The sequence below is a fragment of the Penicillium diatomitis genome (assembly GCF_028827545.1).
Source record: "Penicillium diatomitis strain IBT 30728 chromosome Unknown utg000010l_segment0_segment0, whole genome shotgun sequence".
Classification (NCBI taxonomy): domain Eukaryota; kingdom Fungi; phylum Ascomycota; class Eurotiomycetes; order Eurotiales; family Aspergillaceae; genus Penicillium; species Penicillium diatomitis.
The window spans coordinates 385,853-398,753 of NW_026623182.1; the positions used below are offsets into that span (position 1 = coordinate 385,853).

The 12,901-nt window shown below is 51.3% G+C and overlaps 3 protein-coding genes across 3 annotated transcripts; 1 reads left to right on the forward strand and 2 right to left on the reverse strand.

Annotated features, from left to right (window-relative positions):
- Positions 1-4,319: 4,319 nt before the first annotated feature.
- Positions 4,320-9,021, reverse strand: N7539_007162 (uncharacterized protein; the record flags this gene model as incomplete). The annotated part of the gene is made up of 3 exons (XM_056936763.1): positions 4,320-4,532; positions 4,606-4,803; positions 4,867-9,021. The coding sequence occupies 3 exons, from the start codon at positions 9,019-9,021 to the stop codon at positions 4,320-4,322; spliced, it is 4,566 nt and encodes a 1,521-aa protein (XP_056787562.1).
- A 588-nt stretch (positions 9,022-9,609) lies between these two features.
- On the forward strand, positions 9,610-10,182 carry N7539_007163 (uncharacterized protein; the record flags this gene model as incomplete). Its single annotated transcript, XM_056936764.1, has 2 exons — positions 9,610-9,626; positions 9,726-10,182. 2 exons carry the CDS (start codon positions 9,610-9,612, stop codon positions 10,180-10,182), a joined length of 474 nt encoding a protein of 157 aa, XP_056787563.1.
- A 940-nt stretch (positions 10,183-11,122) lies between these two features.
- On the reverse strand, positions 11,123-11,621 carry N7539_007164 (uncharacterized protein; the record flags this gene model as incomplete). Its single annotated transcript, XM_056936765.1, has 3 exons — positions 11,123-11,134; positions 11,193-11,350; positions 11,468-11,621. 3 exons carry the CDS (start codon positions 11,619-11,621, stop codon positions 11,123-11,125), a joined length of 324 nt encoding a protein of 107 aa, XP_056787564.1.
- Between the last annotated feature and the right edge of the window lie 1,280 nt (positions 11,622-12,901).

Sequence of the window (12,901 nt, forward strand, 5' to 3'; positions counted from 1 at the left end):
CAGAGGATGCATGGGTGAATGGTGAAACACATGGGATATATACCGAAATGGTTATGTAGTGGTTGACAGAGAAATTGGGAGTACTCCGACTATGAGCGACTTCATTGTAGTCCACATGAATCAGGTATCTTCTAATCCCACTGTTAGCTCGTGCAACTATGGTCGTAAAGTATGAACTACCGTGTCTGGCTGCAGCTTTGGCTATGGCCATAGTGTACTTGAACCGACATGAGATAGCTTGTTTGAGAACGCAATGGAGACGATACCTCTCTCTCAACCAAGGTGCCCCCTCTGCCCGAAACCTTGACCCTCCGTTAGGGTTCCAGGGTCCATCATTCTTCAGGAGAACAAGATGCATGATGTCTGAGGAGAAAAAACGGGGTCCCACTCCACTAGTCTTTTTTGGCTGTTTCAGCCGACTCGGTGCCGATTGGCAGAAAGTAGTGTGTTTCACGGTAAAACAACCCTTTATCGGCAAATCGCCTGCGGCACAGCCGAAGTTTCCCCGTTCTCTGTGCCCTAACCCAGGTAGGGTCCTAACTCCCAAGTATATCCTTACTATCTGGTCCAACTGCCTTTGGCTATCAATGATTTTCCACTTTTTCTCGCCGGAAAAGCAACGCGAGTGGGGAGAGCATAGTAGTCTACTTCAGAACAGACCGAGGCTATCTCTAATTCCAGATGCTTCTTAGGGGTGGAGACGGCAGAATAGATTGAGCAGATAATTCTAGGCCATTGCAGTACAGAGGGTCGAGAGGCCAGTACGTGAGAAGGGGTCGTGATCGCATTCGAGACTGGACAGGAATAGCAGCGCAGTAGGACAGGAACATACCTGACAGCGGGAGTTCCTCATAATTAGTCACCTTGTAGAGGTCGATATCTCATGTCGATAGTCCACGACCATACGACTTGGGAGTAGATATGTCAAGATGGTCGCTCATCCTGCCATTCTGAGCAGTAGATACCAGTAGTAACCCTAATTTGGATGGAATTTGACTTGACCGTGGATCTTCATTGTTAAGCCGAGAAATATCAAAGTCAACCGCAGAAATCCCCGTCAGTATAAATTATGAACTATGAATGGTCCGACGGTGTAAGATCCTCAATAGAACGGAAAGTACGTAGAATTTGCCCTGAGGAATTTGCCATCAAGATCTGCTACAAGTGATCATCACCATGAACCCCCGATTCCGGTAAATCTCCGGCACTGTCACGTGTCAGACCACTCCACAGGCAGAACAACCCGACCCCTTGAGCAAATCGCCACTGAATCAAAGACAAACAAGGATATCTACTTGAAGAAGATCAGTCACTCGTCACTGACTCACTACTACCATGCAGGGATGGGAACAGCCTGCCAAGACAAATAGTCGCCTTCCTAGTGAACGAATAAGCAAGAATTAAAAACTTCGCAGTGATGAAAATAGATTGCAGAACACACGAGATGAGGACACTACGGCAGTACTTACATGATGGCATCTCGCAGAGACCACTTGTCTTTTCTTCACAACCTCCAGCTCTTTTAGGCAATGATGCTGTTTAACCTCCGAGGTGGAAAGGATTGACCCCCGACATACAGCCCTCAGACAACCTGCGAAGACGATCCATCTTTCACCATGACATAACCCCCGCAGTGCCAAGGCGACAGGGCTCCTCGTAATACCCCGGAAAATTGACTATTCGAGCAGAGGATCAAGACATGCCAAGCACAGCGGGCAAATGATCAAGCAAGCACGACTGTGGAGAGAAAGGGCCTTGCTCCGTCGGTTTTCCCCTATTCTGCCCTCATGACACCTTGTGGTCATGCTGACTGCTTTACCCGGCAAAAGTGAAGAAGGACTTGCACAGAGACCATCCACCTGGCACCTTGTCATGACAAATGGAGGAATGAAAAACCATCACAATGATGAGACGCGCTATACCTGGTAGAGAAGGTACGGATGAGACAATACTACAGGACACAGGAAGTACCGTAGTGCCTAGGTCTCAGGACTCGCGTCCTATCCTAGTGTCGCCCTGTCCAACCGTCCACGTACAGTCAGTCTATGGACTTTTGACCCCGGGCTAGGCCCATGCGCAAGAGAAGCAAAGCAAAGACGGAAGAATGAAGATTTGATTATCTGTCACCCCGATATCACATGACTGCTGGGTCTGCACTGCAGCAAACGGGAGCAGTCGTGTGCAAGTCAACCCCGCCAACCCCTGCCTTCCTCAGTCCTTTCCCCCCTCATTTCCTCGACAACCACAGTGACGGCCCTATTCTTCTCATCTCTCGTGTAATACCAGAATTGGGTCAAGCACAACCGTGCTCAAACTCTGCAAGCCTTCCTGAGGCTGATGGCACGCAATGACGACCACGGGTGGTTATGAAATAACCCGAATTGCTGCTTAAATGAGTTCCAAGACAAGGCTCGACAATCTATCAAGAATTCACCCGTCCTCCTTGTTCAACCGATGGACAGATCGCTTATTATATCAACAGACCTTCGTCTCAAAAGTCAAGAAGTGTACACTCCAATTGAGACTGTGATCTCAGACAGTATTCGACAATAGAACCACATCCTGGTACGCAGTGGGCGGCCAAGTGTCTACTACAGTGTGTGTGTGTGTGTGTGGTTTGTGCAAGAAAGCTAATCTGAATCCGTACCTACGAGATTGAGTGGAAGGCCCGATTTCCTGAGTGAGCGAGGGAATTGCCCCCTTGTAAGGGCGACGATCATAACTTCTATGATCTAATACTGCATCACAAAATCGAGAGTCGGGTCTTCAGGTCCTTGTCCGCCTTCAGAGCATCGACCTAGATTCCGAGGCGCAGTTCTAACCTGGCGAGGCATGGCGCACTAAGAGAAACGCAAACGAACACATTACCGCCCACACCCTATAAATAGGCCCCGGGAATGCGTCGAAGGATATCCCAGTGGACTTTCAACAAAGATGCACCAAAGAAAGCCAAACCCAGGTTCATGACCATACAGACGCATGGTCACACAGCGAAACCGACGATGACGATAACAATGAAGACGAGACTGAGGAACCAACCGGGCCAAATGCCCCATGAGACGTGCCATATCTAAGCCTGCTCTTCCGGTTCGAAAACCATGCACTGCTCTCCTCTCTCTCTCTCTTTTTCCTGGCAACGAGTGGAAATTCGGAACAGTCAAGTTGCCCTCGGAGCGTATGATCGTGTCACCCATCGCCTACCAACGACGGATGAGCCCTCTGCAGCTTCAAGACGTGACCAAGTCTAGCCACGCACGATTCTTAACCGTGGCTCTCTGTTTGATTCACATTTTTCGAATCTACTCAACGCGCAACGTGCAACCTTAACAACCAGATTGGACCAGCTCTGCTGATAAGACCATGCGTCTAGCTGAGGCTCTTACACTCCGGGACGAGCCCGTCGGCCATCACGCAAAGAAGGATAAGGAACTTTTTCGAAGTAATGAGCGGAGTCTCTTTTTCTCAGGGTACTGGTAAACGGCACTGTCATATTCGGACACTCCTGATCTACTTCCGTAAGTCTCTGGTCAACAGACCGTATGATCAAAAGAAATCCTGTCCAAGGGCCTGTGGAACAGAAATAATCCTGAGCTTTTTACCTCATCTGCGAATATGTGGTCTTGATTTATAACTTACGCGAAAGCATCATGCAATTTCCAAGTCTTTGTTTCAAGCTTGGACCTCTTCCTTCCAAGGTTTGATATCAGGCTTTGCCTGTCACCTGGTAGGACGGGAGCTGCAGGTAGTTGACTCCTACCTTATCCCTTCTCCGAGATATTACTTCTTTTCCTCTTCATGAGTTTGACGCTCCAGTTTCCTTTTCCACATGCTCTCTACGAAATGACTATCCGTGCTGGAGAAGAGTATCTGTCAGGATTATTATAGGAGACACAGCGAGAGATGTTCACCTGAATCATTCAGAAACCACCCCATTCATAAAATAGCTATAGAATTGTTGAAAAATTAAACAGTTGAAATAAATGACGCGCAATAATGAGGATCCCCGAACCCATCAAGATTCCACGAATCGATGGGGGAGAAATAGCAGTATGTGGAGATAAACGTCCACGAAATGCAGCACTCAAAAAAAGTGAGTGTGTCTTGCAAATGACGCTCATATTCAGTTACCACGCCCATGACCGTTCAAATGCATCATCTCCGTTCGCGTCAAATACATATGGAGCATAGGTTTCCAACCGTCGTAGATCGTGTCAAAATCATGCAAAAAGTGTAATCGACTCCAGCAGCACATATGCAGAGTGATTTTGGAAAGCACAAAGGTCAACCAATGTACGGTTCAGGGGTTTCCCCTGGATCCTTTAAGCGGGAGCCGCGTATTGACTCATGATCTTGCGTGTGAAGTGCATCAGGCGAACAAGCCAATCAATGAGAGCAGGGCTTGGACTGTTGGGATTGTCCTGGGTAGCGGTCATGTAAAAGGCATGCAGGCGTTGGCCGAGCTTGTTCATCGCCAACGGTACGACTTGGCGCAAATCTTCGTTTCTAACAAGAGACATGCGCAAATGGGCATTCTGTGCGAAGAAAAGAAAAAAAAATTCGTTAGCAAATAATGGAAACTGTAAGCCGGGGCGGTATACCGCTCACCTGTGGAGATTCGAGATCAACTGCGGTCAGTGTCGTTTCCAACCACTTGAGACGCTTGCCAACGTTCGTGTCCAATGAGACCGTGACGGCCACAGCAACCGAGAGGTTCAACATGACACTGAGGTTCAGCATGTATTCTGGGTCCACACGGACAAACACACTATCGAATAGATCGGCTTGATGAGAAGATTCAATCCACTGCAGCAGTTGTCAGAATTCAGCATTGATATGGTCGTTTGCTGGGGATGGATCCAAACATACCTTGAGTGTCGCAGCTTCAATGTTGCCTTCTACAAAGAAAAGTCTCATGATAGCAGTCATCTCATCGTCACCTGAAGGCTGACTGGTAGATCGTTGTTCCAAAAGTGCTGTCACCTTTCCAGAAAGATCCTGCAGCGCCGTCGACAGCTGCTCAATCTTCGCGTGATCGGTCTGGCGTTGAGCCTCAAAATGCTGTAATTGAGCGCTGAAATGTCTCTCCAACTCAGCTTCGACCTTCTGATGGTCGCGAGTGACCTTGTCAGTCAGAGGCGAGATAGCAGCTTGAACAGCGGCGTCAATGTTGGATGACAATTTCTGAATGACAGAATCGGAGATGGTTTTCATGACAGCAGGCTGCAGAATGGCCGCGTTCACAGCCTTGGGCAAAGCTTGGCGCAGGCCATCGTTGAGTGCGCCTCCAAGCTGCTTTTCAACAGCAGAGCCAAGCTGCCTTTCAACAGCGGCAGTAGCAGCCTGGCTAAGAGTGGGAATAACATCGGTTTGAATACTGGTGGACATGATACTGGCCATAGTCTTCTCAACGCCTTCCGATAGCGTGGTGGATACTAGGCGAAGCACTTTCTCCAGCTTCGCAGATGAGGCAGTGTCCCAACCGCGTCGTTCGTCGTTGATCCGGCGATTCAGAGCTTCGAAGTGACTGCTCAGACTCTTGTTAATCTCAAGAGAAACAGCGTTTTGAATGCTGCTAAGAGATGTGTTGGACACTTCATCGGGGCTAGCACCATTGGATAGACCAGATTTGATATTGGCCTCAAGGCCCTCCACCGAAGGTCTCAATACGGCAGATGATACAACAGTTTTGTGGTCCTTGGTACCCGCGGGCTCCACAGCACCCATGCCAACTGATTCCTTGCCCTTTTCAGGGGTCTCTGTGACAGCGGGAGCAGACTTCTTTTTCTTTTTCTTGTCCGCCTTCTCAGCGCCACCGACGGTATCGATTGAATCCTTAGTGGTCTCTTCGACGACCTTGTCGACAGCCTTCTTCTTGCTGGCGAGCTTAGTCGGCGAGGCATTGCGTGGCTGACTGATACCCGCAGTAGTCTCGGCAGTGTCTGTCGTCTTGGTCACAGTCTCCTTGGCCGAGCGTGACTGGATTGATGCAGCGTCGCCGTTGATTGATGGTTCGTCGGCGATGTAACTAGGGAAGGTCTGAAGCTCAGAAATTGAGACAGTGCCCGCTTCCACACCGTCGACGGCGCGGATAATTTTGTTATCCTCAGACCAGCCCAAGTCCTCCTTCTTGATGTTCAGGCAAGTCACGCCACGCGAGTGCATAACGTAGAGCTCGAACAATCCGGTTTCCTCGGCGCCACGCTTGTCAGCAGCAGACTTGGTGATCGGCAAAAGCTCCAAGCTTCGAAGCTGACCCTTGGACTCGAGCGAGATCTCTCTGATCCCACTAAGACAGGCGGTTGATTCAGGCTTCGTAAAACTCTCCTTCTCGGTGGCAGCCTTGATGAAGGCTGCTTGGGACATGGGAGGCAGATTGTACCTCGGCGCCGAGAGATGAAGGAAATAGATCGAATTGCGGGTGGGGTGTCCGATAACGATGATGCCCGACGAAGGATGGTAGACAACGCTACAGATCGCGTCCGACTCATTTTCGTGCGGGAATTTGACCTCCTCCACAGCCTGACCAAGCCCAATATCCCAGAGCTGCAAGGTGTGGTTCTGCTTGAGGCCAACTAGTATGTACCGCAGCGCAGTTGCTCGCGAGTACGGACGGAGCTTGTCGAGGAACAAGACCGAGGTCGGCCACGACTTTTCCGCTGGCGAGCCAGTCACGAAGGTGTTTAGAGGGACTCGGACCTCCGAGGGAGCTTGACTCTCGAGCAGAGAAGGATTCTCAGCAATATCGGTGATGTCCCAGAAGCGAAGACGGCCGGTCTTGTCGAGAGAAGCAATGACGGTGTCATCGTCACTGAAGGCAAAGTCCTTTCCAGCCTTGCCAGTCGAGATCTTCAGAGAGCGCTCCTTAAAAAACTTCTCGGTGTTGACAGTGCGCTGAGAGCCAGACACACCGTAGGCGGGGGACATGGCCGCCTTGGGGGAGATCACATAGATATTTTTCCCACGACCAATGGCGAAGAGGTCGGGGTGACGAGAGCTTCGCTTGGCGCGCGTTTTCAGCTGGCCGCCAGAAGTGTTCTCATCAGAGGCTGGGAAAGGGGGGAAAATCAAGCTTTCGCTCTCCAGAGCATCGAGCTCGAACAGATCCTTGCCCGCACGAGAGATCAGAGCCCAGTAAACAGTGCCGCTGACAGCAATACCAAGAATGGCTTGAACGTCAGATTGGCCAGAAGTCGCATGGTTTGTGCAAAGGGCGACGTTGAAGACCCGATCACGAGTGGCACGGAACACCTGCCGGTCACTACCGTCGTCTTGGCGGATAATTCGAATACCTCCGGTTTTCGCCAGAGCATAAACGATGTAATCCGAAGTGGCAGCGGTCAGCGAACGATCCAGCTGATCGAATTCCTTCTTGAGCCGGGCAATATCCATGATTCCATCATCGCGGAAGTCTACAAGTTTGCCAACTGAGGATTTCACGGTGATGGAAATGAAAGGCTTCAGAGGGAAGTTGTGAACAGTGACAACACGTTCTTCCTCCTTCTCAGCACTGTCCTCGGCACTTTCCCAGCTGTCAAGAAGGGCCTCGGCAGTTTCGTTGTTAAGCTTTACAGCTGGAGTCGAAACAGCTTCCGGTTCGGTCTCGACGGCCTTGGTAGGCTCAGGAGCAGTGTCAGGCTCCATGGGCGCTTCAGCAGCTTGGGCCTCAACCTCAGCACGAAGTTCCTCAGCACGAGAGACAGTGTCACGCATATGGTTGCGCAGAGCTGCCATCAGGTCATTGGATCCATTTTGCTGGGTAGATGGGATTTCAACATCTACCACAGCTTCCTGGTCAGCCGTTCCAGTACCGTGGATGCTTCGCCCAATTTCATCAACCAGACGGCTGACGACGTCGTTCATAGCCTCGCGCTGCTCGGGGAGCAAAATTGGAGACTTAGGGCGCTTGGGACGAGCCATCGAGGGTCGAGGAGCGGGAACAGTAACAGTAGGCTCAATGGTAGCTGAGATGTTGACTTTTTCCTTCTTCGTCACCTCCACAGACGGACCTTCATTATCGGACTTGGGCTGTGGGGAGCTGTTGCGCGGCGACATCGCGGCGAGCTGGTCAAAGGGATTGACATAGGTGAATTTGGAATCCTTCACGGGAGACGCGACAGTCTCCGTCACTGCAATCTCGGCAGGGGAGGCATCCACAATCTCCATGAGAATACTGTCGCGACCACTGCGCGACACGGGCCCATCGGAACCACGTTGCGAAGGAGGGGACTGAACACTGGGGACCAACTCGGGTGCCTGTGTCGCAGCAGAGCTGGGCTGGGCTCGATTGAGAAGACGCAGCAACATGTCCTGGGTGTTTTCGCTCGGACCCTCTGGCTCAGTTGGCTGCACAAAGGCTGGTGCCGGTGCGGCAGCAGGCCCGTTCATGGGCTCTGCGGGAACAGGCTTCTGGCCAAAGAGAGATGCCACCAAGTCAGACGCGGAAATATTTCGTCCGTGCGACGAGGGGTGCGACGAGGGATGCTCTGGGACAGGCGATCGAGCTTGCTCGGGAGTCATCGTGGCAGGCTGGGGAGAAGCTCCCGAGCCCTGACTGAACCTCAGCAAATTGAGCAAGCTGGCGGCACTGTCCTGGTTGCTTGGCTGACGGGAAGTCGGCGACGGGTATGGCTGCTGCTGCTGCTGCTGCTGCTGCTGCTGCTGATAGTGTTGCTGCTGCTGCTGATGTTGCCAATCGGCTCGGGGAGTCGGCAGATTGGGGCTGAGAATATCGGAACCATGATGAGGTGGGGTATTCGCAGGAGAAGGGCTTTGCAGAGCAGAAGAGACCGAGGGATGGCGATAACCGTGCAACTGAGGATGGGGCAAGCTCTGGCCATCATAGGGCTGGGGCTGCTGCTGAGGATGCGGCGGAAACATGCCATGGGGATAAGGATGCTGCTGTGCCTGTTGGGGCCTCGGGTAATGCAGGTTTTCCTGGCTAGCACCATTTTGCTGGCTGGCACCGTTTGGCCGAGGACGAATGCTAGCCAGCAGGGCCTGGAGATCGTTTGGGGTGGACATTTCTGCCGCGCGCCGTGAAAGTCAGGCGACCTCCGCACGAATTCCAAGCTATGCAAGCTTTCAAAGAGCTCTCCTTCGAGCAGTCAAGGAGTGAAAACCCCCAGCCAAGATGAAATTGAAGCAATGGTAAATGAAATTGATGTGGTTGTAACGAGATGGGCGAAAGTGGGACGAAGATGAAGATGAGAGAAGACAAAGATTGTGCGAGCCTGAAGAGAAAGAGAGAGAGAGAGAGGAGATGGCCAATTTGGAGAGAAGCGCAGAACAGTATTGTGGCTAGTGCGGTGGCTAAAACCACTGTATGTAACGGTATTTACCGGGCGGTGCGTCACGTCACTTCTGCAGGATGCCCGATACAGGAGCCAGTCAGGCGCAAGTATTGTGGATGCAGATTGTGGGATAACGGTGATCGCTGAATTCCGATCAGTATTGAAACCATCTAAGAGTCTCTCACATTCAGCTTTTATCTGGGCCTGTGGCCGAACCTTCTCCCTGCTTCACTTAAAAGCAACCCTCACAGTTCTATCACTACCCTATCCATCCACCCCCTTCGGCCCAGTCCCCCGCCGCGGACTGGCGTCATCCACCATGTTCTGTCTCCGCAGGTAAGTGAGCGAGCACATGCGCCTGACTCTTCAAAGACCAAGCCAGGCCAAATAGGGGGCACACAAAGAGCAGTGACTCTGATACTGACATGACTCTAGCTGGCTGCCCTTACTGTTCATCCCCACCAACGCCTCACCACTATTCATCATCTCCTTCATTGCGCTTACCTACATCATCCACCGGCCATGCATTTACTGCTCCGCCCTGCTCTTGATTCTCTTTGCATCATCCTGCCACTGGTCTGATAGATGTATATTCGACCTACGCAGCAACTGGTTTGCGCCCCGGTACAGCTCCACGCCTGCTGAGTCCTACGTCCCGAGCAACGCCACAACAGAGACACCAATGGCTGGGGATGGAATGGCTGAATTTGTCTTTGATACATTGAACTCTACCGCCAAGGCGCTGGCCGGCGCCGCACTCGAAGGTGCACAACAACGTCTGGGCGTGGAGGGACCAGAGGAGTGGACAGGTGTGGGTTTGGAATGGCTACGTAGCCTGACGGGCCGTCGCGAGTGGACTCTGCCCTGTGTAGATGTGAAGGTGCGGCTATGATGGAAAAAAGAGAAGGGAGAACACTTGAAACCATGTCCATGGCCTGTTCACGGTTACTTCCTCTCCTTTGAAGAACTTGCCTATTCGCCATGTCGAGTACTGCCAGTGTGCTGTCCCAAGGGAAAGGATGCTGAACATGGCCGACGCAAAAGTGGTGTACTTCAAAGGGCTCAGATTCCTCTCGAGCCTCCCAACCTACTTACTCAATGTCGGCACCGGCTTCAGGCACTTTTGCTTGCAATCATTGCAATTGTAAACCAAATCTGAAGATAGAGTTGCCTGCTCGGCCTCGTAGGCTCATACACGATGACTCATGCGAATGTTTGACATCACCAGGGTGCTACTAAAATCAAAAAGGGCAGCTTCGACGCTTCCTTGACCTATGACTGGACCAGACAGAACCCTTCCCAATAATGGAATCACCATACTTTTCGTCAATTTGGCCCTAAAAAGACAGCTACCGAACCAATTTGTCCCTCGATCAACAGTAAATCCATCCTATGCCTGAAACTGGCTACTCATTCCAGTTGGTCCAATCTGGACTCACCAAACTCGCCTGCCCTCCCACAGTCCCAATAAACCCAGTCAAACATGTGTGGGATGGGGGGTCGAAGTCGGACTCGGAACCGCTTTCAAAGTCACATTGTCCACGTATACAAGCTGCTTGGAAGTCAAAGCAGAAGATAGAGGAGTGGCCCCTGGCAAGAAAGCTGTCTTGCGAGATTTCACCGTGGTCGACGAACATATACCACTCAGCAGGCTTCCCAGGATGGGGATGCATACTCCGCAAGCGCAGATCTGTGGCGGGGGGTTTGCCATGTATTAGCCACAGTACTTACACTTTGTATGTCTTGGAACAGAGAAAATTTCTTCTACAGTCCTGCAACTATAGTTTTCAACCGAGCAAGCAGGACAGGTGGGTGATCATCGGTCGACAACTTTAGTGGTAGGGCTGTAGTTGTCGGTCATGGAGGATGAAAAGAAAGCTTGCAAGTGATTCGAGCACACACCTCTTGAATGCCCGTGGTCAAACATCCGGCAAGGTCGATCAGGTTGCCGTTCTGCAGGGCTTTAACGATGCATGTGAGGACAGGGCCTACGTTGAGACAGGCTTGTAGATCGCAATTGGGAGGGAGGAGAGCAGCGGCTTCGCGGTTCTTTTCGAACACTGGTGGTCAAGGAAAGAAGTTAGACGGGGACAGATCCTGAAATCATATAAGCGAGGCTACAGAGCTCGGGTCTTGCTCAATGAAACAAGAGAAAGAGATGCTCCGTGATATCTTACAACTCGGGTTCGCACTCCCCACTCGTTGACACTGAGCGGCTGGAGTAACTGCCGAAGGTGCAGGGCCCGTCTGTGCAGAAGGGACAGGCGTGTCCAGACACAGGACGCTGGTTGCCAGACCGGCTGCGAGGAGGATACTCGAGAGGATCTGCATGTTGACCAAATCCTTTTTCAGAGGACTATTCGGCAGGGGTCTCGAATCACTCGAATGATAGTTGGGTCTAAGAGTCAACGAGTAGTCGGGAAGAACATAGAGCGATGGACAGCTTCTTCCTTCTTATACAGCCACGAGGACTCGTGGGACCGATCTCAGTTTGACCTTTGACAAATGAGAATGAAGCCAAGTGGACGTCTTCTTTGCTGAGTTGATGTCATGCCAATTGCCAGCGAGGTGGCATACTCAATGACCACTCCCGGTTGTTGCATCGTGCTCGCACAGTGACACTAGCCCCCCGACTCCCCCTCTCAACGAACAAACATGACGAATCCAGCCGGAATGATAGCTTCAATACGACCCGGACAGTCCGAGACACGGACGGATGACGAATGCATGGGCATGCAACATCTGGGAAAAGGGTGACACGGCTGTACTAGTGCAATGATGGTTGGACTTGATATGGAGGAAAGCTGGTGTTGGAAGATTGTACTCGACTAACAGAGGGTCGGGCCAGAGGATCCAAAAGTAGCTTGGGTGGCAGTTTTGTTGGATGTCATCGCTTTTGCATATATCGATATACCTCAATCTTCTTCCGAGAGTTGTACAGATTTTCCCCGCCGCTAACGTCTTGTACGATGCATGATGGGGACACTTTGTCCAACTTCGCCAATATCTTGTAGTCTGATAGGTGCGTATGGACGAAGGCTATTGCCTTGTGCGTTCTGCAAGCTTTGGGCGCATTCAATCAACATGATACTATATCACCACACCCATGTCCGCATGGCGAATGGAATGTCCGGGAAATCTCTACCTCCAATGCGGGGAAAGATCATAAGTCAATATGAAACATCAATTATTAGCTAAATACATGACGAAGAGGTATCTGACAGATCAAAGCAGTGATGGGACGCATGGTAGCACCGCCGAGGGCGGAATCAGGATCAGTCGCGAGCCTGCACGTGAATGCGCAGTACGCATCAAGTCAAGACCGAGGTGATAGAGATAGGTAGGTCTGAAGGCTCATGACACAGACAAGAAGGTGATAACAAATATTCAGAACAACAAGACATACAGCGTCTCCGGTAAAGAATTCATAGATACGTGGGCAGAGTAACAAGGACAAAGCAGGCTGAAAACAAGCAGTAGTCGCAAATGATCGTGAAACATGACCTCGTCTCACAACGTCAACGGAAAGCGCTTTTCCCTCCACTTGGTGGTGACGCTGAGAGATTGTCACGAGGAAGACGAAGAATACTTCGGGTGCTCGTAGAAGATGG